The sequence below is a fragment of the Dipodomys spectabilis genome, unplaced genomic scaffold, assembly GCF_019054845.1.
Source record: "Dipodomys spectabilis isolate Male_0828 unplaced genomic scaffold, ASM1905484v1 ptg000118l, whole genome shotgun sequence".
In the NCBI taxonomy this organism is placed as follows: domain Eukaryota; kingdom Metazoa; phylum Chordata; class Mammalia; order Rodentia; family Heteromyidae; genus Dipodomys; species Dipodomys spectabilis.
The window spans coordinates 844017-870125 of NW_024870795.1; the positions used below are offsets into that span (position 1 = coordinate 844017).

General features: G+C 48.9%; 1 protein-coding gene across 3 annotated transcripts in view; it reads right to left on the reverse strand.

The window, feature by feature from the left end:
* The window catches only part of Tmco4 (transmembrane and coiled-coil domains 4), a 65576-nt gene that overhangs the window by 9200 nt on the left and 30267 nt on the right, over positions 1-26109 (reverse strand). For all 3 annotated transcript variants that reach the window (XM_042688731.1, XM_042688730.1, XM_042688729.1), the window contains 6 exons: positions 20407-20504; positions 19787-19930; positions 18402-18521; positions 15612-15776; positions 14697-14833; positions 11519-11603 (listed from right to left, as the gene is read on the reverse strand). In XM_042688731.1, coding sequence (XP_042544665.1) covers positions 11519-11603; positions 14697-14833; positions 15612-15776; positions 18402-18521; positions 19787-19930; positions 20407-20504 — 749 coding nt within the window. The remainder of the gene's footprint in view (positions 1-11518; positions 11604-14696; positions 14834-15611; positions 15777-18401; positions 18522-19786; positions 19931-20406; positions 20505-26109) is intronic.

The window sequence follows — 26109 nt, forward strand, 5'->3', positions numbered from 1 at the left end:
TCGTGGGGCCTGAACTCTGGGCCTGGACGCTGTCCCTCAGCTCTTCAGCTCAAGGCTAGCGCTCTACCACTTGAGCCACAGCGCCACTTCCGGCTTTTTTCTTTTTGCTTATGTGGTGCTGAGGAATCGAACCCAGGGCCTCAGGCATGCAAGGCAAGTGCTCTTCCACTGAGCCATCTTCCCAGCCCCCTTTTTCTTTTTTTCTGGTGCCAGCACTGGGGCTTGAATTTAGGAACCTCACACTTTGCTTTGGCTTCTTTTCTGGTTGGTCGTGGGGCTTGAACTCTGGGCTTGGGCATTGTCCCTGCACTCTTCAGCTCAAGGTGAATGCTCTACCCCTTGAGCCACAGCGGCACTTCCAGTTTTCTGGTGGTTTATTGGAAATAAGAGTCTCACAGACTTTCCTACCTAGGCTGGCTTTGAACTGTGATCCTCAGATCTCAGCCTCCCGAGTAGCTAGGATTATAGGCATGAGCCACCGATGCCCGGCTTCCTTTGGCTTTTTTCTGCTCAAGGCTGGCATGATACCATTTGAGCCACTTGTGACTTTTTTTCTGGTTCATTGGAGATAACAGTCTCACAGTTTTCTGCCCAGGTATTTAATGTAGAATGGCCCCCTCTTTTCAAGATCAGCAAAAGAAGAGAAGATTCAGCCACCTTTCTGCTTCAGGGAAAAGATTTCTGGATTTATTCCTACTGCTGCCCTCAGCACTTCCACTCAGGAAGCTTGAAGGTACTAAGATAGCCTTGTGGCTTCTTATGAATATTCAGATTTTATGCAAAAGAGGGTGGGGCCATCTTTGAGTTCAGAAGTCACAGACATGTGAGGCTTCTGTGCTTGGATCTTTCCTTTCTAAAACTGTTCTCTGGATTTAATTAATATTCTGCTCTTAACATTGGAGAGGAGAGCTTTCCATTCTCGGATAACTTTAGCACTAAGGAGGCGTTAAACCTCAGGTTATGACAAGGAAGGTTTGTCATGTCTTTACCCTTCACCTTCCCCTCTCAGGACTTTTTTCTTTCAGGTAGACTGTTTATTTTTATCACATCACAAAAATTATGCTAGCCGAGCTGGTCGGACAATGAAATGGCATTTCCACATACTCCTCAAACTCATATGACCTCAAGCTTCAGGCTGCTGCAAAGTCCCAAACTGAGGGGAGCATGCCCTACAATGCAAGGAACAAGCACTTCCAATACAGGGAACACGGGTGGACACACAAGAATAAATAGGACTGGAGACCTTAGATCTATATCCCTTACACTTAGCAGCTTGTCAGAGAGTTAATATCTATGCAGAATATGTACTTCTCGATAGGAATGGCAGGGCAGCCCAGGGAAGACCCTCAGCAGGTGGAGGCTGGGGCCAGACAGGCTGAGGGACATAGGAGGTTCAAGGGAAGCCATGAGGTGTGAAAATGACAGCCTAGACGTCCCATACCCTCAAACCCTCAGTGCCACAGCTCATATGATTTGGTTCAAAGAGATAGTGAGGCCTTTATGGTCATCAAAGCGATCCATGGTCTTGAGGCTGAGTATCATGTGCAGGCCGTAGGTAAAGATGAGCATGATAAGCCAGGTGCTGGTGGCTCACGCCTGTAATCCTAGCTACTCAGGAGGCTGAGTTCAAAGCCAGCCCCAGCAGGAAAGTCTGTGAGACTCATCTCCAATTAACCACCAGAAAACTGGAAGTGGCACTGTGGCTAAAGGTAGTTGAGTGCTAGCCTTGAAAAAGCTCAGGGACAGCACCCAAGCCCTGAGTTCAAGTTCCATGACCTACATCAACAACAAAACAACAGACCTTCCCTTCACAAACAACAAACCAAAACAACCAACAGGTGCTGTTGTGAGTTCAGAGTAACTTCTGTCTATGACATATTTTGTCATGAGACTGAAGGTATGACAGCAACTAGGGGTCACCTGTGAGCATGGTAAGGGGTCCCAAACTCAAAGAAGCTGGAAATTACCAGTCCTGTGGGCTTGCCTGACTTTTGCCATGAAACCAAGTTCAAATCCTTGCTTTGTTCTTGCCCGAAGGGAGGTTAGGTCTTTGAGAACTTGGAGCCTTAACTGGGAGACAGTGAGGGAAGGGGTGACACTGTCCAAAAAGAAACACACTCATTACCTGACATACGCACCTTTATACATCACCTTTATAATAATAAGAAAAAGGAAATGAACTTGGAGACAGTTTCCTCATCTGTAAAATGGAGATGCATGTTGAAGAACCCTACCAGATGTGGATTTTCCCTGATTTTGGAATATTAAAATATGTAGATAAGCTATTTTAGGGATAAGAATCAAATCTAAATACAAACATAGGTATGTTTCACCACAAGAAAGGCTTTTTTTCCCCCTGTCAGTCGTGGGGCTTGAACTCTGGGCCAGGGCGCTGTCCCTCAGCTCTTCAGCTCAAGGTGAGCACTCTCCCACTTGAGCCACAGTGCCACTTCCAGTTTTCTGGTGGTTATTCGGAGATCACAGACTTTCTTTCCCGGGATGGCTTTGAACCATGACCCTCAGATCTCAGCCTCTTAACTAGGATTACAGGCATGAGCCACTGGTGCCGGGCTGGCAGGGCTTTTGTGTTTATTTTTGTGCTTGTTCAGGGGATTAAACTCAGGTCTTACTTTTTCACTCAAAGTTAATGCTCTACAGTTCCAATGATGGCTTTTTGCAGGTTAATTTAAGAGTCTCAGGGACTTCTCTGCCTGGGTTGGCTTTGAACTGCAATCCACAGATTTCAGCCTCCTGAGTAGCTAGGATATCAGGCATGAGACACCAGGGCCTGGCTGGAAATATAATTCTGTACCCTGGCATTGCTATAGGCCTGGAGATCATTTCAGTTTTCAAAACCCATCAAGGGCTGAGAAGGGACAGCTTTTTCTTGGTAACAAACACGGATTTACAGGACTGCCTTGAAAACTGTATACCTCTTGAGTTTTTGTAAAAGCCAATATTCAGATCAGGTATTAAAGTGGGGCCTGCTCATTCACACAGGGCCCTAGGAAGAAATCATTTGAACAGGGAAGGGGGCACTTTGCCCCCAGGAGCAGCCACTGCCCGCCTGACCTTTGACCTTTGCCAGTCTGACCTTTTTCCCTACCACACAGACTTGTTGAGACCACGGAGACAAGTCGCACACTTTCCAATGCATCCCTCAGCCTGGCGCAGAGCTGTGCTAAAATCCTATCATGCATGGCCTTCATGTTGCCAATAATGAGATTCTCCTGGCTGCAAAGACCAAAGCGTCTCAAGGTGGAGATGCAAAGTGGATGGATTTACTCCCTCCTGGCAGGGGCTCGGGAGTGTGCAGCTAGTGATAAGGTGGGCATGGAAAGACGGAATTATCTCCCAGCTGCAGTCCAGCAGTCAGCCCTTGAAGGCAGTAATAGAAGCAACGTCTAACACAAAGGAACTCTGCTGCACAGATGCACATGCGTGCACGCGTGATCAATGCAGAGAGAAGCAACAAAGGGGAGAGAGACTGAGAAGGGAGAAAGGGGGCTTTGCGGGAACCCCCCAGCTCTCCCAGGGGAAGGAGGTGCGCACAAGGAGGGCTTGCTCAGAAGAGCCCATTCTGATGGATTCTTCTGCTAAGCCTTCTCTTCCTTCAATTGGCCTTACAAAGCACCAGGCTGTTCCTGCATCCAGAGACCCTGAAAATCAATTGGTTCTGCCTGACCTCTCCCTGCTCCTCCAGGGGATGGAAGCTGGGTCTGTCTGAGGATAAAGCAACTGGTGGATAGATTCCAGGGCAGGGAAATAAATCACATCAAATATGATGTCTGCTATTACCAAGATGAAAGAGGCAGCTGAAGAGCAGCTGTCTGATCTGTCTTTCTGCTTCTACCCAGGGACAGTCCAATTTCCAGCCAAGTGGGAGTTTGGGGTTCAAAGGTTGGGAGCTGAGCTGCATCTGTGACACATGGATGGGTTCATGCATCGGATACATCTTGCAAAAGCCATGGAAAGTGAGGTTGGCCTTCACAGGGAAGTTGGGAATGAAACTGGACAGGGAGTGGGTTGCTGTGATGGATTTGTGTGTGTGTGTGTGTGGTACTGGGATTTAAACTCAGCACCTAAGCAGGTTCTCTCCTGCTGAGCTGTGCTTTCAACCTTTTCTTGAGATAGGGTCTTGTTTACTGGGCAGGCATATACCTGGCCAATCCACCTATTTAAGGATTTCCAAGGTAGCTGGGATGGCAGACATGCATCACCACACCCAGCTGCTTTCATTTAGATGATGAAGTTGTATGAGCTTCCTCCCCTCCCCCCTCCCCCCCCCCTCCCTGCTTTGCCTGGGCTAGCCTGAAACCTTGATCCTCCCCATCTCCGCCCACTGCCCCCTTCCCCGCAGCCCTGCCAAGTCCTGGGCTTCTGGGCACTGTCCCTGAGTTTCTTTTGCTCCAGGCGAGCACTCTACCACTTGAACCACACCACCACTTCCAACTTTTTCTGTTTATGTGGTACTGAGGAACCGAACCCAGGGCTTCATGCATGCTAGGTAAGCACTCTACCACTAGGCCACATTCCCAAGCCCGATCCTCCCAATCTTATCAAGGCAAATAGCTAGGATTAAAGGACTGAGTCACTGGCTCATTCATCTTGAAACTAATTTCCTTCCTTCCTTCGTTCCTTCCTTCCTTCGTTCCTTCCTTCCTTCCTAAGGTTTTTATTTTTCCTCCAGTCCTGGGGCTTGAACTCAGGCCTGGGCACTGTTCCTGAGCTTCTTTTGCTCAAGGCTAGCACTCTACCACGTGAGTCACAGCACCACTTCAGGCATTTTCTGTTTATATGGTCCTAAGTAATTGAACCCAGGGCTTCATGCATACTAGGCAAGCACTTTACCACTAAGACACATTTCCAGCCCCTTCCTAAGGTTTAAAAAATTAACATATATCAATATCAGTTGTATCATTGTGACATTTCACACATACATACAATGTACTATGATCATATTCTTTCCTCCCTCTCTCCCTCACGGAATTCTATTTTTCCTCCTCTTCCTCAGTCTATGTGGCCCAGGCTGGTCCCAAACTCTGTGTGTGCATGTGTGAGTGCGTGGTTACTGGGGCTTGAACTCAGGGCCCGGTACTGTCCCTGGCTTTTTTTTTTTTGTTGTTGTTGTTGTTCAAGGCTAGTACTCCACCACTTGAGCCATAGCTCCACTTCTGGCTTTATTGGTGGTTAATTAGAGATAAGAGTCCCATGAACTTTTCTGCCTGGACTGGCTTTGAACTGCAGTCCTCGGATTTCAGACTTCTGGGTAGGTAGGATTATAGGCGTGAACCACTGGGATCTCTTCTGAGCTCTTCACCCATATTTTATCTTTGGTGTATCATTAACACTAATCCAGTAAACGGCAACAAAAATGAGCGAACTGGCGGCACAGGAGCTTCATAAGAGTAACCGAGTTCTGCACAGACTCTGGCAGGCAGATCCTCCCAAGCAAGCACCTCCTGGAAGCTGGGCTTATGGGAGTGCAGGTCGCTGAAGTGTGCTTCCCCAAACTACCACAGGGTGGCCACATGCGCTGCAGGCATCTCCAGGGTAGTTCTGACCCCAGCCTCACCCCGTCACTACCCCTCCTGAGTCCCTGAGAGTTGGCTAGGAGGGCAGGACTCTTGGTTGGTGATGTTGCTTGCTAGTTGTGCAGCTCCGGCCGGCTGGAGCTAGGGTCTCTATGGGGCAGTAGGCAGTACCAATGTGAGTACCAGGCAGGGATGGGCCCTCCTTGGGCTCTGTCATTTACAAGCTGTGTGACTGTAAACAAGTCCCCTGACCTTTCTGAGCCTATCTCTTTAAAAACAGATATATAACAGCTAGGCACTGGTGGCTGATGCCTGTAATCCTAGCTACTTAGGAGGCTGAGAGCTGAGGATCGTGGTTTGAAGCCAGCCTGGGCAGAAAATTTCCTGTGACACTTGTATCTCCAATTAACCACTCAAAACTGGAAGTGGTGCTGTGGCTCAAGCAGTAGAACACCGGACTTCAATACAAAGAGGCTTAGGGACAGTGTGCAGGCCCTGAGTTCAAGCCCCACGACTGACAAAACAACAACAAAAAACAAAACAAGGATAACAGCAGAGCACCTCCCTCGCAGCTGTGAGATTCTGCTTGCAAAGGGCCAGGCCTGCAGGAAACCTTCACAGAGTGTTTGTGCATTCAGTGCCGGACACCCAGGAAAGTGAACGTGAGAGGGAGGGGGGATGCAGGATGAAGCAACACGGTGTTTGACCAGTTGGACAGCTGGAGGTCAGTGCTCAGGGTCTGCATGCAGCAGGGGCATCCTTCCCTTTGAAGATCTCCTCTGATGGGAAGGGAGGATGCTAAGGGCTGCCCCTCTGGGCCCTGTTCAGGTCCTTGTGCGTGGTAAATGTTCAGGTCAGGGGGGTCTACATTGCTTCAAGCCCACTTCAAGGAAGTGGGCTGAGACACTGTCAGAGGCTCCTGGAAAGACTGGAGGGGCTGATCAGCCTTTGGTTGGGATTAAAGCAGAGACTTAGTGACTCTCCAGGTGAGTCCATTCATACCGCAGGCCTTTAGAGCTGAGGCTGTATTTTCCATCTCAGAGGGTTTCTTACCGCAGCCTGGGCAAAATGTACTCAGCCAAAGTGATGGAGAGACGGAGAAAAAAACCCTTCTCTTTTTTTTTTTTTTGGGGTCCTGTTGTGGGGCCTGAACTCTGGGCCTGGGCGCTGTCCCTCAGCTCTTCAGCTCAAGGCTAGCACTCTACCACTTGAGCCACAGTGCCACTTCCGGCTTTTTTCTTTTTGCTTATGTGGTGCTGAGGAATCGAACCCAGGGCCTCAGGCATGCAAGGCAAGTGCTCTACCACTGAGCCCAGCCCAAAAGAACCCTTCTTTATTCCAGCCTACAGTAGCCAGCATTGTGTGGTCTCATCTGCCATCCTGAAAACCCCACTGAACTGTCAGGCTGGCTGGGAGACGAGTCCCAGAGCTATCATTTGTAAATTGCCTGCCAAGTCCCAGGCCAGCGGCTGGTGATGGAAGGGAATAAAATAGACACAGTCCTTCATTTTCAACCTCACCATAGGAAAGACGGGATGATCAACACTTACATGGTAGAGCTGTTCACAGACTCTATGAGAGAAACTTGGCAAAACCCAGTGTATCACTTGCCATATACATACCAAACATCATCAATAAATTATTAAGTCCCAGCTAGGCACTGGTAGCTCAAGCCTGTAATCCTTGTTATTCAGGAGGCTGAGATCTGAGGATTGTGGTTTGAAGCTAGCTTGGGTAGGAAACTGTAAGAGACTCTTATCTCCAATAAACTGCCAAAAAGCTAGAAGTGGAGCTGTGGCTCAAATGATAGAGTGCCAGCCTTGAGCAAAAAAAAAAAAAAGGTCAGGGACAGCGGCCAGGCCAAGTTTAAGCTCTAAGACTAGCGCATACACTCATATACACACACACACAAAATTATTAAATCCCAGAATGACTCTGAGGGGCAATTTGTCTATATCCCGATCTTACTAACCAGCCTGCAGCTTAGACAGCTCCAAGTGACTTGCCCCAGGGCACCCAGACAGAGACTAGCAGAAGCTGGATTTGAACTCAGGCTCAGACTCCAATGTTCTTTCATGTCTCTCTCAACTATGGCCACACATCTTTCTTTTCCAACTTGAAGGCAGTAGGAACAGTAATCAAAGCAAATCTGCTTGCAGGTGGGTGGTGAGCTAGGATTGTTAGAGTGAGCCATCTAGTGCTCTAATGCCAAGTGCCATACAGGCTTTTGTTTGCTGATTACATACTGGCCACAGCACACCAGTGCAGCATCTGATCTCTCCACCAACTGCATGAACAGGGCCACTGGGCCCAGACAATATGTAGAGCCTTTAATGAATTCCCTTCCAGTCCTTTCAGAACGAATGGGAGAATGAATGCATAAATAAATGGAAACAGTAATTGATTTCTTAGTTCCTGTGGCAATTTCCTGGCTGAGCTTGCTATGATGAGTCAGTCCGAATTCAGTTCCCTTCCCAACTGTTCAGTTTCTGAAATCCTTTTAAAGCAAACACACAGAGAGATGAACAATCCATTGTGATGTGGAGCCTGGCACTCAGTGAGCGCTCAGATGGCGGCTCTTCCAGGTCCGGACCCCTGTGTGCCATCTGCTAGGGTCTCTTCCAAAGCAAATGTATGCCCTTGGCCTGGAGATGGATTGTTCCCCAACGGGTCTGTTTGTCTCTGGGAACTCTGGCCATGTCCATTTCCTGCCTGAAGGCATAACCATTTGGCAGGTGGTCATCCACACCTGAACTGATGGTGCCTCCCGGGCAGTCTGGTTTGGGGTGGGGGGAGGTCACTGAAGGTTTGGACAACAGCCTATCTGACCCAGGTCTCATGGGCTGTAGTGTCCTCTTGGTAGCAGCAGCTCACGTCCCTGGTCCCCTCCAAAGGCCATGGCATCATCTACAGAGAGCGTGCACAACCCACTTCATGCCTCTTATTAATAAATCAGCTACTCGTGTGTCCAGGCCTGAGTGGGAAGCTGGCAACAGTCCAAGCCCAGTGCCGACCCACAGTGGACAGACAAAACATGGTTTGTAGTGCTGTAGCACTAAGAGTTGGGGATGTTTGTCACTGTGGTGTAACCTTACCTATCCTGACTGATACACAGGGAAAGCTTTTACAATAATAGATTTCAAGTTCTATTCATTCATAGAGCATGCACTCTTTGGGCTTTCATCTCAAGACAGGAGGGCATGAGGTCAGACAGATCCCTGCTCTCCAGTGGCTTGCAGGTGATGAGGAAGCTGACCACATTGAGCCTGAGAGCAGGCCAGGCTACAAGGGGCCCCTGTGAATGGAGGCAGAGAAGCAACTCCCCAAAAAGGAAATGAAGCATGAAGACTGTTAGTTTTTCCCAGGGAGAAGGACAAGCCACTGCTGGGAGGGTGGAGGAGGAGAGGCTGGCTAGCGGGCCGTAGGCTCCGGGTGACTCTAGGATTTATTGCTACATTTCATTACTGGCTCTCAAGGGGCTCCAGAAAACAATTAGTGGATCCAATGCATTAGAGTAATTCCTCTTTTACATTCCTAACTCAAGATAATGACAGCTTTCTTGCAATTAGAGAGGGTCTTCTCTGTGTGCAGATTAATTGGGTGTTAAATAACCAGGGCTGCCTGAAGCCACACAGTGAGCTGGAATGAATGAGAAGTAAAGCAGCAGTGGGGGTAGAGTGGGGAGGGTGAGGAATCCATTCAGGATCAGCTGGAGACGGGAAGATGCCCTACCAATCACCACAAGCACTTGTGGAGGAGAGGGTGGGTGTGGCTATGCCATCTACGTGCCCGCTCCTGTTTACAAAGCTTTGGACAGTCGCAGCATATTATAAATGCTCCATAAGTCTTACAGGGCTTACTATGGGCCCACATTTCCACTCCGCAGTGCCACAATATTTGGCTAAGCGTCCTCTATGTGTCCAAAGCTTCCTAGACAGCCTGTGGTGCTATTCCAAAGTGGTGGGGCCTACAGGAAGAAGGGGTGGGGCTTATGGGAACAAGGGATGGGGCCTACAGGAAGAGGGGAGTAGAGCCTATAGGAAGAAGGGAGTGAGGCCTACAGGAAGAAGAGGGTGGAGCCTACAGGAAGAAGTTAGGTAGGTCCCTGGGGAAACACCCTTGCGTGGGACATTGGGAGTCCACCCCTTTCCTCTGCGTTTTTGGTTACAGGTGGAGCAGCTTCCCATGCCTTGTGCTCCTACCATGATGTTCTGTTTTGCCTCAAGTCCAAAAGCAACTGGCCAGCTGACCAGGGATGGAAACTTCCATTATTATGAGTTAAGATGAGCCTCCTATTATTCAGAGGTGGATGACAAAGCTGGTAAAAACAACTGCATACTTTACAATAAAAAAAAACAACTGCATACAATATAATGCTCATAATAACCACCATGTAGTTCCTACTCTGATTCACAGAGCTGCATCCAAGTCGAATGGAGCTCAGAGAGATTAGGGGTCAGGCCGAGCAATAGGCTGAGTTCTAAACTGAATGTCCAGACTCCAAAATGCACACAATTGCAGCAGACTAGGCTGGCAGCTTCTCAGAGGGAAGGGCTTGAACTCAGGGCCAGCGCACTGTCCGTTGGTGCTCTACCACTTGATCCACACCTCCACTTCTGGTTCTTTGATGCTTCAATGTCTCACAGACTTTTCTGCCCAGGCTAGTTTTTGAATGGAGATCCTCAGATCTCAGCTTCCTGAGTGGTTAGGATTGCAGGCATCAGACACCAGTGCCCAGCAATCAGGCTGGTTTTAAGCGTGTTTGGAGAGGTGGTTTTGTAGGAATCAGTATCAAGAGATAGGGATAAGAGAGCAAGGCTATTCTATGTGCTTGGTTCTGGAACCCTAGTGGTGGCTCCCATGGGCGATGGGTCACCCTGAGGGAGGGAAGCCTGTGTCCCAGGAACAGTAATGCACCTGATCTCTCTCTGTGGCTCATGCCCCCAGGCTGCCCCTTCCCTCCAACCTCTGCAGACGGAGCAGTGCTGTCTTCTGAAGCCCTCACCCACCCAAGGCCAGCAGCAGCCCCTTCAGACTTCCTGCCTCTGAGCAGAGAGGATGACACTGGGAGCCAGAAACCCTCGCGGAGGCGTCTGGGGAGCACAATGGTGACTTCCCCAGCAAATCTGTCCACTTAGCACTCTTTGCTAAAAGAGTCTTTGCAGACATAATGAAAATAAGGACCTGGTGGTAAGATCACCCTGGGTTAGTGGGTCTGAAAGCTCTTGACACTGTCCTGACAGAGAAGAGGCAGGAAGAGGGAGACACAGTGGGAAGATGAGGCAGAGGTTGAGGTGAACAATGTGCAAGCCAAAGGATGCCAAGGAATGCCAAGGGACGCCGAGGATGGCCAAGGAATGCTCTCTGCGTTCCTTTTCTAGAACCTTCAGAGGGAGTATGGTCAGAATATGTTGACTTTGGGCTTGTTACCCCGTTTGCTCTTGCTCAAGAACCAAACCACCAATGCCATATTATGGAGCTGCTGACATTCATTTGATCTAATTCATGTGCAGAAAACAAAACCAAAACAAAATCAAGCCACTTTTCCAAATGGTTTAACTAGTGTTGCCATGTTTTAAACCAATGAGGTTTGCCTGTTCCTATGAAACTAGAAACACCTTCTGTAAAGCCCTTGGCCCCTGGCCTGGGAGGGGGGCAGGGCGGTGGGCAGCAGGGTGGTGGTAGGATAATTGGGAGGGGAAGGGCACTGGAAAGTTTCTTTTTTTTTTTTTTTCTTTTTTTTTTGGATCCGGTCATGGGGCCTGAACTCTGGGCCTGGGCGCTGTCCCTCAGCTCTTCAGCTCAAGGCTAGCGCTCTACCACTTGAGCCACAGCACCACTTCCGGCTTTTTTTCTTTTTGCTTATGTGGTGCTGAGGAATCGAACCCAGGGCCTCATGCATGCAAGGCAAGCACTCTACCACTGAGCCACCTTCCCAGCCCGACACTGGAAAGTTTCTGTCTGGGACAATGAGCCCAACTCACCTTTCTCCTGTGCCATCTCTTGCAGACAGAAGTAGATGACCCTGGCTCCCAGGCTAAAGCCAATCAGGGTGACAGGCCGTCGACCCTGTTGGGGGGGAAAAGGATAGAGATGTCTACAGGGGAGTTAGGCAGTGTAGCATGCAGACTGTGAAGCCTGTACATGGTGTAGTTTACTTCTGCTCTCCTGAGTCCTGCAGGCACTGTTCTCTCCCTGAGCTCTGATGTCTCAGGTAGCACGAGGTATTGACTCTAATAAGATAAGGTGGAAAGTCAAACTATTATGGGAAGACTCCAAAGACAAAATGCTACCTTGGGTACCAGTTCTGCAGAGGAGCGAAGGGAGTGGGTGAGCTGTAGAGATTTCCCTGGCTGTTCCTTGTTTTGAGGCCAATCTTTCCCTCCTCTATTCCATTCAATATGGCTGAAAGTTCATCATTAAATAAGATTTGAATTCAGCAGAACTGGTATGGCAAACACTGCCAGTCATCTATCAATATCCCTCCCCGCCCCCAACCATCCTGTGTGGTACTAGAACTCCTGGTTTTTCTGGTACACAGTTACCCCGAGTCCTCTGCAGCTGTAGGTGGCCCCAATGCTGAGACCTGGCCAAGTGACTGAAGATCAGGAAGAGCTGTGACATCTAGATGTGCCCTTCATTTCTTGTTTCCTGCCTTTGGAAGTCTGGGATGCGAATGGGATGCTGGAAGATTCCTCTGAGACTCCAAAGAAAAGCTGGGTGTTCAGGATGAGGGACCACTAGATCAAAGGAGATGGGGTCCCCAGCATTGTGATTACCCCCAGGCAGGAGGCAGAATGATGGTCCACCCACCAGGACACCTACATTGTACTCCCTGGAACCTGTGAATGGAAGGGACTGGCAGATGGGAGCAAGTTAAGGGTCTTGAGATGGAGAGATTATTCTGGATTATTTGAGTGGGCCCCAGGTAATCAGGGTTTCTTTTAAAAGGGACCAGGCCTAGCACCAATGGCTCATGCCTATAATCCTAGCTACTCAGGAGACTGAGATCTGAGGATCCCGGTTTGAAGTCAGCTCAGGCAGAAAAGTCCCTGGGAGACACTTATCTCCAATTCACCACTCAAAAACTGGAAGTGGTGCTGTGGCTCGAAGTGGTAGAGCACTTAGCTTTGAGCAAAAGAGCTCAGGGACAGTGTCTAGACCCTAGGTTCAAGTCCCATGACTGACCAAAAAAAAAAAAAAAAAAAGGGAGGGGACATGGGATAAGGAACAAAAGGAAGAGATCTGAAGTCTGCATAGGTACTGTTGGCCTTGGGAATGTGTGTGTGTGTGTGTGTGTGTGTGTGTGTGTGTGTGTTTGGCAAAGATAGAGATTGGATAGAGTTATCATCAGTTGCCCAGGCAACATTCCCACAGTGGCAACAACTGCTGTCTCTCAGTATCTACCCGCCTTTTTGTCCACCAGGATTGAATCTCAGCTGGTGCATCATCTCAGAATAAAGGCTTGGGGCTGGGAAGATGGCTCAGTGGTAGAGTGCTTGCCTTGTATACATGAGGCTCTGGGGTTGATTCCACAGCACTACATAAGCAGAAAAAAGCCAGAAGTGGCACTGTGGCTCAAGTGGTAGAGCGCTTGCCTTGAGCTGAAGAGCTGAGGGACAGTGCCCAGGCCTCACGACAAAGAAGAAGAAGAAGAAGAAGAAGAAGAAGAAGAAGAAGAAGAAGAAGAGGAAGAGGAAGAGGAAGAGGAAGAGGAAGAGGAAGAGGAAGAGGAAGAGGGAAGAAGGAAGAAGGAAGAAGGAAGAAGAAGAAGAAGAAAGGCTGTATTTCCTGGCTTCTGGGACAGTGAGGTACAATCATGTGACAAGGCTGTGACCAATGAGGCATCAGTGGCAGCAAGGCCTTTGCTCTCTTTCTTCCAGCTCTTCCATCTCTGGCTACCTAGACCTCAGGTCCTGCCATCTTGGGTCAGAAGGCACAACCACACACAGGAGCAACCTTGACCTTTCTACAATGGCATGCCACTGGAGTGTCTGGAAGCTGTCTCAGGCTTACCTGGGAAAAATAAACTTCTGTCTTGTTTAAGCCACTGTTATTTTGTGTTTTCTCCTTGCACTCAAACTCAAGCCACACAGCCACCTCTGGTACTGAGTCTCAAATGCTTGTCTTTAGTTATTCCAGTTTATTTTTCTTCTTCCTATCTTTCCTTCTCCTCCTCCTCCTCTTCTTCTTCTTGTATGGCAGTATTGACACTTAAACTCAGGGCCTTGAGCTATTGCTCGGCATTTTTGCTCACAGCTGTCATTCTACATCTGTAGCTATTCCTTCAGTTCTGTTTTTTCTTTTTGTGAGTTAATTGGAGATGAGAGTCTCTCAGATTTGTCTGCCTGGGATAGCTTTGGACCACAATCCTGAAGTCTCAGCCTCATGGGTAGCTAGCATGATAGGTATGAGCCACTGGGGCTTGGCTTGAGTTTATTTTAAAGAGGATAATTCCATTTTTCTGGAAAGTATATCTTTGCTAGATCCAGTTTTTTCTTTTTTAAGAAAAGCTTGATGCTTTCTCTTCCTAACCATTTTTTCCCCCAGTCCTGGGGCTTGAACTCAGGGCTGGGCACTGTCCCTGAGCTTCTTTTGCTCAAGGCTTGCACTCTACCACTTGAGCCACAGTGCCATTTCTGGCTTTTTCTGTTTATGTGGTCCTGAGGAATTGAACCCAGGGCTTCATGCATGTTAGGAAAACACTCTACCACTAAGCCACCTCCCCAGCTCTTCCTATTTTTGAGTATTTGCAGCACTGAGGATTTCTTCCCATGACAGCTTGGCTGTGGGTGTATGGAAATTCCATTCCTGTCCAGGAGCAGCTTTGGGTGCAGTTAAGTCTGTTCACTCCACCACAAAAGGATCTTGATATTTTCACTGAAACATTGCCCCGATGAGCCCAACCCTCACCAACCTCTCTAAATAACATCCACATGGAAGCTACTTGTGGCTATGGGTTCTCAATATTCGGTGCTCACCTATTTTTGACCATCCTAGGACACTCTCGTGACTTGAAGTGGAGTGGCAGCAAAGACTACCTATTCCCCACAGCCACTGGGCCAACTCAAAGTGGACTTGCGGCTAAGGCTCACCTCTGCACAAGGTAACCTTCTCTTTGTCCTTCCCCCCTCCCCCCCCCCCCAGGCGATTCCCAGGTACCTGCTGCCGGGAGAGCAGGATATGTGCCAGGTGCTTGCCAACCTCTGCTGACCGATGGAGACACACGCCCCAGGGGTTGTCAATGACATTGGCCACACTGAGGAGGGAGGCTGGCCAGGTGAGGGCTGCCACAAGACCTGGGGAGATCAGCAAGGAAATGGGGAGGTCTTCCCAGGGAAGAGCTCGCCTGGCAGATGCTGGAGCGAATGCATGCAGTCTCTAACACAGAACCTGCAAGATCTCTGAGTTCTGTCCAACTCAAAGAGGAATCAGACACTTGTAGCATTTCCCACTCTAAATCTCTTCTGCCCAAGCGCTTTCATGGGTGAGAGTTCCAAAAATGACCTCAATCTGTCACCCTACCCTTTATCCTTCCATTTTTGCCTTCTTGCTGTGCAATGCTTCTCCTACCATCTTGGACATCCACACCAGGCCTGGCCATGTGATTTGTGTTAGCCAATGAAATGATAGCAAATGTGGAGCTTGAGCTGGGGTTTGGGGGGCTGCCTGTCTTGTACTTGTCCCACTGGCATGGGCTAGCCTGTTGACTTCAGGCGGAGAGGTACGTGGAACAGAGCTAAGTTTATCTAACTGCCCTAGGCTAGCCTAGGTCAGCGGGCAGTCAGCAAACTCACAGAAAAAAAATTTTTTTGAGTATGCCTTGCTCAGATCAGCCCACTTCACTCACCTTCCCTGAGCGATCAGAATCAATGAGTGTGATTTCAGGCCACACATTTGAGATGGTTTGTTATGTAACAGTAGCTAACAGATACATTATGTGGTTGGCCTGTGACTCATATACAGATGACTGTGTTATCTCCAGCACAGGGTTGGGCCTCCTTTTGGCTGCAGGTATGCGAGGATATGGCACCAGTATACCCTACCATGGCTGGTTGGAAGGGGGGGCTAGCTTACCTGACAGCACAGTATACTTGAGGGCCTCCTGGGCCACCATATTGGCAAGGCCACTGAGAATGGTCTCCAGAGCATTGCCGAGCTCCATCAGGTACTTGGCCTCCCAGGCCAGGCAGTACTGCTCACGGCTGCGGGCCAGGGCGGCCCATGGGGCGCTGAAGGTGCCTGGGGAGAAAACAGGTAGGTGGCATCTCACCTGTCTGTGGCAGAAAATGCCCCACCCACGGAACCAGATAGGAAATGCCAGGGGCAGGCCCGTGGGCAGCTCCCTCTAGCAGGGCAGATAAGAGTCTACCCCAGAGAGGGCTCCCATCACAACTTTTCCTCATCTGTAGCTAGGTGACCTTGGGAGCAATTCTATCTGACCTTGAGCTTCTCTTTGCTTCTCTGTAAAAAGGCCATGTGCTTGTCTTTGTAGGGCAAGATAAGAATGAATTGCTTAAGCCTGATGCTGGTGGCTCATGCTTAAAACCCTAGCTGCTCAGGAGGTTGAGATTTGAGAATCATGGTTTGAAGCCAGCCTGGGCAGGAAAATCCAGGAGACTCTTTAATTAACCACCAAAAAGTTGGGAGAGAAGTTGTGGCTCAAGTGGTAGAGCACCAGCCTTGAATGTAAAAGCTCAGGGACAGCGCCCAGGCCCTGAGTTCATGCCTCAGGCTGGTACCAAAAAAAAAAAAAAAAAGTTTGAAGGACTCCATGTATAAAATAGTATTTTCTTTATCCGGGAGAAGTCGAACATTAAGCTGTGACTTCGGACATGACTGGCAGTGTGGCTCTCTGACTCAGTACGGCTTTGAGCCAACACCCACGGAGTAGGAAGCAATCAATCCAGAAACTGGGGGAAGATGTTCTGAGCCTCAATTTCCTCTCCTAGGAAATGGAAACGGAAGCAACCTCATAGAAGAGACAGCTGTACCTTAGCCACCAAAGGCCATCTAGATGGTGAAGTGTGAACATTATTCCCTCTCTCCCTCCCTTCTTCCCTCCTTCCTTTCCTTTTCTCCTTCATTATAACACAGCAATTACTCCCATCACATCTGCAAGCAAGACTCAGTGACAATTAAGGCTTCAAGCTGACAGAAGTGAGTGATGGTTTGTTCCTTACAGAGCTTTCTCTAATTTGCATTGTTTCTCTCCCCCATCCCTTTCCTTTCTCTCCCTCTCCCCCTCCTTCCCAATTTCCCTTTCCCATCTCTGTGTTAACGCTGGGGCTTGAACTCAGAGCCAAGGTGCTGTCTCTATGCTTTTTTTTTTTTTTTGCCCCTAAAGGCTAGGAATCACTTTGAACCGTGATTCTCACATCTGAGTCTCTTGAGTATCTGGGATTACAGACATGAGCCATGGTGCCTGATCATAGGTCTCCTCTGGGCATCCTTCTCCCTGAGCCCGACACTCACTAGGCTGCTGAAAAGAACACTGAAGATGCTTTTTCTTCACCCAAGCATGCTCCTCCAGATCACAGCCCGGAGCTGATATCTGAGGCCTGGCAGCACAACACCAGGAGCTGCCCTAGTGCCATCTGGTTCTGGCAGCCACCCTGAACAGCGGGAATCATTTGCTCCACCTGACAAATGAAGCCACTGAGGAACGGGAAAGTTCTATAAATACGCACTTTGAAGCCACACGGCCAAGATGTATTGATCTCTCACCCGTGAGCAATAAAGCCCTAGGCTATCTTCTTCTTGCTCTGAGGACAGATTCAGACTCTCTGCTCCTCATGCTATGGTCTTGCTCCTGCCTCCTGGCTACTTGATTACCCTATGCTCCTTTTGGTCTTTTTTTTTGCCAATCCTGGGGCTTGAACTCAGGGCCTGGGCACTGTCCCTGAGCTTCTTTTTGCTCAAGGTTAGTGCTTTACCACTTGAGCTTTTTCTGTTTATATGGTATTGAGGAATTGAACCCAGGGCTTTGTGCATGCTAGCTTAGCACTCTGCCACTAAGCCACATTCCCAGCCCTCCTTTTGGTCTTTTTGCACATCAGGACCTTTGGTTGTGCTGCCTCTTTGCTTGGTCCACACATTTTCCTTTTTAAAACCCAACTAGCTACCAACCAGGCCTTAGCATAAATACGACTTCCTCTAAAAACCTCCTCCAGGAATAGCTCATTCATGCTTTCCCAACTGTGCCAGCCATAAAGCTCCCCTTTAATCACTTGGCCTGTCTCTGTCTTGTGTGTTCCATGGAAGCAGACGTGATGACTGGGCTGTCCTAAGGCTTGGCTTAACCCAGTTAAGAACAGCACTTTACAAATACTGCTGGCTGGCTGGATGAATGATGGTGAGAGGATGATGGTAGGTGGGTGGGGAGTGGATACTTTATAAATACTGATGGATAAAGGGGTGGGGGGATGATACATGGACAGGTGGATGGATAGATGGGTAAATGAATGAATGCGTAGATGCGTGGATGGATGATGGATGATGGGTAGGTATATGGGTGGTGGGTAGATGGATGAATGAGTGAGTAGATGGATGGGTGCTGGGCAGCTGGATGGATGGATGGATGGATGGATGGATAGGTGGATGGATGGGTGGATAGATGAGTACATGCATGGAAAGCTAAAGGATGGCTGAGTCAGTAGGGAGTGGATGGGCGGATGGGTGTAGCAATGAAGTCATCTCACCTTTCTGAGCCTCAGTTTCCTCCTCTGTGATATGGGGCCCTTCCTGCCCACTCCCTAGAGTCGCATGCAAGCAAGAACAGATCCCAGGGCCTGGTGAGCAGTAGGCCCAAGTCCACCAGTGCCCCAACACCAGGTCCCCCAATCCTTCTCTGCCCCTGGTCCTCACGGTATTTTCCAGAAGCGAGCCACCCAGTGATGGCGATGGTGATGTGTAGTTGCCTGCCCTCCGTCAGGGGCAGGAATGTGAACTCTTCAATGGCTCCGACACGCTTCTTCATCTTGTATCCTAAAGACTCAGACACATGAACAGGAGTGGAGGTGAGGAAGCCCTGGGAGGGGTGCAGCTGTCCCAACTGTGCTTATATGTACCCAGCAAGCGCTAACTAGCTGCCCTACCCCTGGACAAATGCACTTTGTTTGTGGCCCCTTTAAAGTGCCATAACTGTCCTTGATTGCAGGGAATCTAAAGTCACTCTGTAGCCAGGAAAAGGCCTCATGCCTCCAGAGGGCTTGCTTGTACTCTCAGAGTGGGGGAGTAGGCTCAGGAATCTTCCTTAGGAAGCACTTGGGGGGCATGGTGGGAAAGCCAGGTTTGCAAATGTGGTCTTTACCCTGGCCATGCAGAGGGCTAGTCTAGTTGCTTCAGTGAAATCTGTTGCAAGTCAGACACAAGTAGAACTCAGAGAGGACAAAGCTACATCCCCTCTGTCACCCAAAAAGCCATCCCTAGGGAGAATCAGAGAGTCCTGTAGTGATCTGAGCCACTCTAGATAAAAAACATCTTTCTTAAGCTGGGCGCCGGTGGCTCATGCCTATAATCTTAGCTACTCAGGAGGCTGAGATCTGAAGATCTCTGCCAGTCCGGGCAGAAAAGTCCGTGAGACTCTGATCTCCAATAAACCACTAGAAAACCGGAAGTGGCGCTGTGGCTCAAGAGATAGAACGCTCACCTTGAGCTGAAGAGCGCCCAAGCCCAGAGTTCAAGCCCCACGACCGACAAAACGAACAAACAAAAAAACTTTCTCAGTTCCTTATTGTGTGTGTGTGTGTGTGTGTGTGTGTGTGTGTGTGTGTGTGTGTGTGTGTGTGTGTGTGTACTAGAGTTTGAACTCAGGACCTCATGCTCTTGCTTTGCTTTTTCTGCTTCAGGCTGGTGCTCTATCACTTGAGCCACACCTCCACTTTGGGCTTTTTTATTGGTTAATGGGAGATAAGGGTCTCATAGATGTTTTTCTTTTTTTGCCCATCCTGAGGCTTGAACTTGGGGCTTGGGCACTGTCCCTGAATTTCTTCTGCTCAAGGCTAGCACTCTACCACTTGAGCCACAGTGTCACCTCTGGCTTTTTCTGTTTATGTGGTGCTGAGGAATTGAACTCAGGGCTTCATGCATGCTAGGCAAGCGCTCTACCACTAAGCTACATTTCCAGCCCTAACAGAGTTTTCTTTCCTTGCTGACTCTGAACCATGATCCTTGGATCTCAGCCTCCCGAGTAGCTTGGATTATAGGCATGAGCCACCAGCACCTGGGTCCCCGCTGCTTTCGAGCCTTACCTGTCAGGCCAGCTCCAGCTGCACCGAACAGTGAGGTCATGACAGCTATACCAGCCACAGAGCCCAGCGCTGCTGCCCCAGCACTGCCAATGATTGTCGCAGCTCCTGCAGCCACCAGAGGGGCAGCCAGGCCTCCAGTCACACCTGCAGGGAAAGCAGCCCACATGCGTGAAAGTGGGAGTTGGAATACGGCTTGATGTGTTCTGACTCCATAAATTACCACCACCTTTTTTGGACACTTCTTCTATTTTTTGGTCTTGGTCCTGGGGCTTGAACTCAGGGCCCGGGTGTTATCTCTGAGCTTCTTTTGCTCAAGGCTAATGCTTTCCTACTTGAGCCACAGATCTACTTCCACTTTTTTGGTAGTGTTAGTGGAGACAGAAGTCTCACAGGCTTTCCTGCCCAGGCTGGCTTTGGACTGTGATCCTCAGATCTCAATCTCCTGAGTATTTTAGGATTACAGAAGTGAGCCACCGGCGCCCAGCCTATGGCAACTTCTAACAGTGCTACTCTACCACTGAACTGTCCTGTGCTGGGGTCACCTCCCAACACACCTCCTGCCCTTTTGGTGCTTGCTGTGAGTCTAGACTGCCATGTGCTGCCCGCTGGGCTGGCCTTACCAATCGCCGTTCCCCCTCCGACTGTCGCCAGCCCTATCAGGAGATAGCGCTTCCATTTCCTCCGGTTTTCTTTCTTCTTCCGGGATGCCTCAGCCGTTCTGGGGGAGAAGAGGTTGATCTTTAAGGATCATCTATGGCCAGGATCCCTTGAGACCTCCTGCTTTATTCCAGCCCCACCTCACCTCCAGAGGAGAGCAATGGTGGGTAGTTACTCTGTCCAGAAGAGCAGGCTACCAAGTCACCCAGGCCCACTGATGCTTTTAAGAAGCAGAAGCGACCTGGGTGCTGGTGGCTCATGCCTGTAATCCTAGCCATACAGGCGGCTGAGATCTGAGGATCAGAGTTGGAAACAGGAAAGTCCAGGAGACTTGTATCTCCCATTAACCATCCAAAAGCCAGAAGTGGAGGTGTGGCTCAAGTGATAGAGCACCAGCCTCGAATGAAGAAGCTGAGGGACAGCACTCCAGTCCTTGAATTCAATCCCCAATACTAGCACAAAAGAAAAAAAGCCAAAAAAGCTGGGCACTGGTGGCTCATGTCTGTAATCCTGGCCACACGGGAGCCTGAGACCTACAGATCTCAGTTCAAAATCAGCTTGGGCAGGAAAGTCTGTGAGACTGTTACCTCCCATTAGTCACAGAAAAATCTGGAAGTAGAGCTGTGGCACAAGTGGTAGAGTGCTAGCCAGGAGCAAAAGGAGCTCAGGGACAGTGCCCAGGGTCAGAGGCCTAAGGACTGGCACATTAAAAAAAAAAGAAAAAGAAAATTCATGGTTCTGAAACTTAGTAGGGAAATCTCAGTGGACAGGTGCACTACTTACCTACCAGGTCCATCTAACAGGGTTGCAATTGAATAATGAAAAGAAAACAGTAATAATAATAGCAAGAGGAGCACAAAGAATACCTTTCAACAGAGGCCTCCCTCCTCCATCCCTTCCCCCGCATCCTGCCTTTGGATTCCACCTCCCTCGGGGACAGCTGGAAGCCCTTTTCCCCCTGAAGAATCTGAGGATGGCTTAGAGACATTTCTTCACAGGAGACCTTGGCCTTGGGGCAATAGCCAGACGCTTCCAGGCTGGACACATAAGTGCTGGAAAAGCTGGCAGCAGAAGAAAGCATTTGGGATGAACTGGCGTCAGGTGCGTATGGAGTGCAGTTGTCATGAGTGCTCAGGCTTCATGGGAATCCCGTTTGCCTTTGGGATCTGCAGCCCTCAGCTGTTGTTTTTATTGTTGTTGTTTTGTCAGTCGTGGGGCTTAAACTCTGGGCCTAGGCGCTGTCCCTGAGCTCTTAAGCTCAAGGTGAGTGTTCTACCACTTTGAGCCACAGTGCTACCTCTAGTTTTCTGGTGGTTAATTGGAGGTTAAAGTCTGATGGACTTTCCTGCCTGGACTGGCTTTGAACCTCGATCCTCAGATCTCAGCCTCCTGAGTAGCTAGGATGACAGGTGTGAGCCATTAGCACTGGGCTCAGCCGCTTTTTTGATTGGAAACCAGAGGAGAGGCAGAGGTTGGGGTGGATTGGCCATTACGGGGGACCTCTGAACAGGAGCTGGAGTTTGGACACTCACTGGAGCGACAGCAAATCATGGTGATAAGAAATGATGAAAAATGGTTAATATTTAGTGAGGAATGCCTGCCTATACACTAGCTTCTGTGCTTTGGACTTCCTACACTTTATCTTATTCTAGGAAATGGTTTTACTGTCCTCACATTGCAGATAGGTTAAGAGAGAAATTGTGGGTATTTCCAGAGCATCCTACCATATCGGCCAGAGCCTTAGTCTTCCTCTCCTGTAAAATGGGGGCAATGACATATCACAAGATTGTGGCTTTGTCACGATTAAAATTCATTCCTCCTTTGGCTATTCAGTCAACAAACTCACACGGCAAATAGACAATTTGTGGGTGCCTTGGGATACTGCGTTATCTGTGAGCAGAAAAACCCAGGGGCTCAACCACTTGTGTCCTGCCTGTTTCCAGAAGTGGACTTGCATTGGGCATTCTGGGGCCCGGCATGTGTTTTGGTTTCCTGCCAGCTCAGCTCTCCATGTCTCCCTAGGGGGATAAAGGGCAAAGCACGGCTCTTCTTACTGCTTTGAGACAGAGATGCAGGAGCCAGTGATAGAAATCTGCGCACACTCCGGGTTCAGGACCACATGCCGCTGTAGAGGGAGGGAGAAGAAGCAGAATGGTGGATGAGAGCCAGGAGCCTGGTCTGGCATTCAAACCTCAACCGCCGTGGAGGCTTCATGCTTTCCTCTGCTGTGGAGGGTCAGTTGCTCATCGTTAGTCAGCTATTCAGTTCTCTCTCCTTTACTAGAAGGTTCTATAGTTGTACTTCCATGGGGAATTGGTTCCAGGACCCCCAAGGGTGGCAAAACCCACAGGTGCTCAAGAAATACTGCAGGTGCAATATGTATGCATGTGTATATGTACGTATGTCTGCCTATCTGTCTGTCTGTCTGTCGGTCGTGGGGCTTGAACTCTGGGCCTGGGCATTGTCCCTCAGCTCTTCAGCTGAAGGCTAGTATTCTACTACTTGAGCCACGGTGCCACTTCCAGTTTTCTGAGAGGTTTGTTGGAGATAAAAGAGTTTCACAAGCCCAGTGCCGGTGGCTCACGCCTGTAATCCTAGCTACTCAGGAGGCTGAGATCTGAGGATCACGGTTCAAAGCCAGCCTGGGCAGGAAAGTCCGTGAGACTCTTACCTCCAATGAACCACTTGAAAACTGGAAGTGGTGCTGTGGCTCAAATGGTAGAGTGCTTGCCTTGAGCTGAAGAGCTGAGGGACAGTGCTCAAGCCCAGAGTTCAAGCCCAAGGACCGACGGAAAAAAAAAAAGTGTTTCATAGACTTTTCCTGCCCAGGCTTTAAACCTTGATCCTCAGATCTCAGCCTCCTGAGTAGCTAGGATTACAGGCGTGAGCCACCAGTGCCCTGCCTTGCAATATTTGTTTCTAACCTAGGCAATTCTTGCTTCTACTCAAACCACGTTTATTTATTGTACCAAATAGAGCATATATACACTACATATACATCTTGAATAACGGTAAGAAATAAAAAAGGCTGAACGTGTTCAGTAACAAACCTAATTATTTTTTGTTTGGGTCTAGGTCTCACTATGTAGCTGAGGCTAGACTGAAACTCATGATCTCCATATCCTGAGGGCTGGGATTACAGGTGTGCACCACTATACCCAGCCAGACTTAATTAAAAAAAATATTTTCTAGCCCTGGCTAGTGGAATCTGAGGAATGTGGAAATGCTAACATAGAGAACAACCCAAGTGTACAACATTGCTCTGTCAACTGCAACTGATGACCAGCTTTAACCAATGATAGGTGAGTGGGGATGCGAGCCACTTCCAGAAGGATCTTTAAGAACCTAGGGGGAGCTGGGTGCTGGTGGCTCATGCCTGTAATCCTAGCTACTCGAGGCTGAGATCTGAGGATTGCGGTTCAAAGCCAGCCTAGGCGGAAAAGTCTGTGAGACTCTTATCTCCAATTAGCCACCAGAAAACCAGAAGTGGCACTGTGGTTCAAGTGGCAGAGCGCTAGCCTTGAGCTGAAGAGCTAAGGGACAGTGCCCAGGCCCAGAGTTCAGGCCCCACGACCGACCCAAAAAAAAAAAAAAAGTTCTAATGCAGCCAGCCTTGAGCACCTTATTTAGCTTCTCTGAGGCTCAGTTTCCTCGTCTGCAAAATAGGAATAATAGTAGGCCCTCTCTCATGAGATTCTCTGCAGGCTTGAGAATGAAAACATTAGGTAGGTTGAGTCCTTCTTGCTATTTCTTTTAATAATTTTTTTGGGGGAGGTCAGTCATGGGGCTTGAACTCTGGGCCTGGGTACTGTCCCTGTGCTCAAGGCGAGCGCTCTACCACTTGAGCCACAGTGACACTTCCAGTTTCCTGGTGGTTTATTGGAGATAAGAGTCTCACAGACTTTTCTGCCTGGGCTGGCTTTGAACCTTGATGCTCAGATCTCAGCCTCCAGTAGCTAGGATCACAGGCATGAGCCAGTGGCGCCCGGCTTATTTAAGAATTTTTTCCCCAGAAATAGGGGTGGCTTTAGGGATGATGGTGATGGACCTCAGATTCTGCCTGAGGTTGCCAAAATTATCTCAGACCTAGGGAAAGCAGCATAGCAACTCTTCAGCCTGGAGACCTGGTTCTTAGCTCCGATTTAGCCTCTAGCTTTCTGTGTAGCCTTGGGAACATAGCTTGCCCTCTCTGGACACCAGCCTCCATTTTTTTCAGTGAATTGTAAATCTGTATGTGCCCTTAATGGATCCGATTCTATGTAGGGTTTCTTTAGACTTTTTTTTTTTTTTAAACTCTTTTCTCTTTCTGGAAGATACTAAGCAATGGAATGCAATGTGTTACCCAGTTGTTCTGCCCATGGTGACTTCAAATCACAATCTTCCAGATCTCAGCCTCCTGGATAGTTAGGTGTGAGTCACACCACGTTGACTAATTTCTTAATAATAAATCTCCAGTCATCGTGACAATGCTCCAACATTTCACATGTGTCCTATTAACCCCAAAGCTTCTGTTTAGATGGCAGGCAGGTCTATTCTGCCCTACACATTTTTTAAAATTTAGCCTCCAGTCCCCCTCTGGTTCTATAGCAACTGGGACACATCACTGCAGGAAGGTGGCTGTCTCCTCTGCTCTCTGAGATGATCATCTCCCCCTCCCAAGTCCAGGGGTAGCCAAAGACGGTAGAGAGCTGGAAGTGTTTGACCCAGCCACAGGGACTCCAGGACGGCCTCCCTGGGTTTCTAGCTGCAGCCTAGACAGTGCCGCTGACTCTCAGAGCCACACCCCCACGCCGCCCCTCATGCCCGTTCCTTTGGTAAGCTGTCAGCAGCTGGGATTTTCCCCCACACACACCATAGGCCTTGAATCCTGCCAAAATCCAATAATTTCCATTCTCCCTGTTTAAACTGAATTAAGGACCATCAGTTAAGCGTCAAGTCAATTAAGGGTCAAAGTATATCTCCAGCCTCCATTTAGAAGGAAATTCTTTTTAGTAATGAGAAGAATGATAATAGCAATAAACATATTGAACGGTTACGATAGGCCAATCATTTCTATGTGAATCATTTCATCTCGTGAAGACCTCACAAAACCCGTGGAAATTATGTATCATTTGTTGGAAAAGAAGACTTTGATGTAAATACAATCACTAGACTGGGTGGACTGGTGGCTCATGCCTATAATCCTAGCAACTCAGGAGGCTGAGATCTAAGGACTGCAGTTTGAAACCAACTAGGGCAGAAATCAGCCAGCAAAAAGCTAGAAATGGTGGTGTGGCTCAAGTGGTAAAGAGCCTGCCTTGAGTGAATAAAAAAGCTAAGGGATAGCACCCTGGCCCTGAGTTCAAGCCCTATTACTGGCATAACTTAAATAAGTGTAATATGTATGTAGCCACAGTAAGTGGATCCATCCATCAGGATAAGATTTTGCTGCTATAACAAATGAGCCCCTCCCCTCAACCTCCACGGTTTATAGCATCCACAGTTATGTCTTACTCCCTCCCACTGCTTCTCCACTGCAAACTGGCTGTGCCTTGCATCCACACTGACTTCGTTCTGGATTACAGGTTGACACAGTGGCCCCACTCCTGCCTAGAATGTTGTCATTCTTGGGCCAGACTGACAGGAGAACTGTCAGGCTCCCCCACGGCTTTTTGTTTTATCTTGTT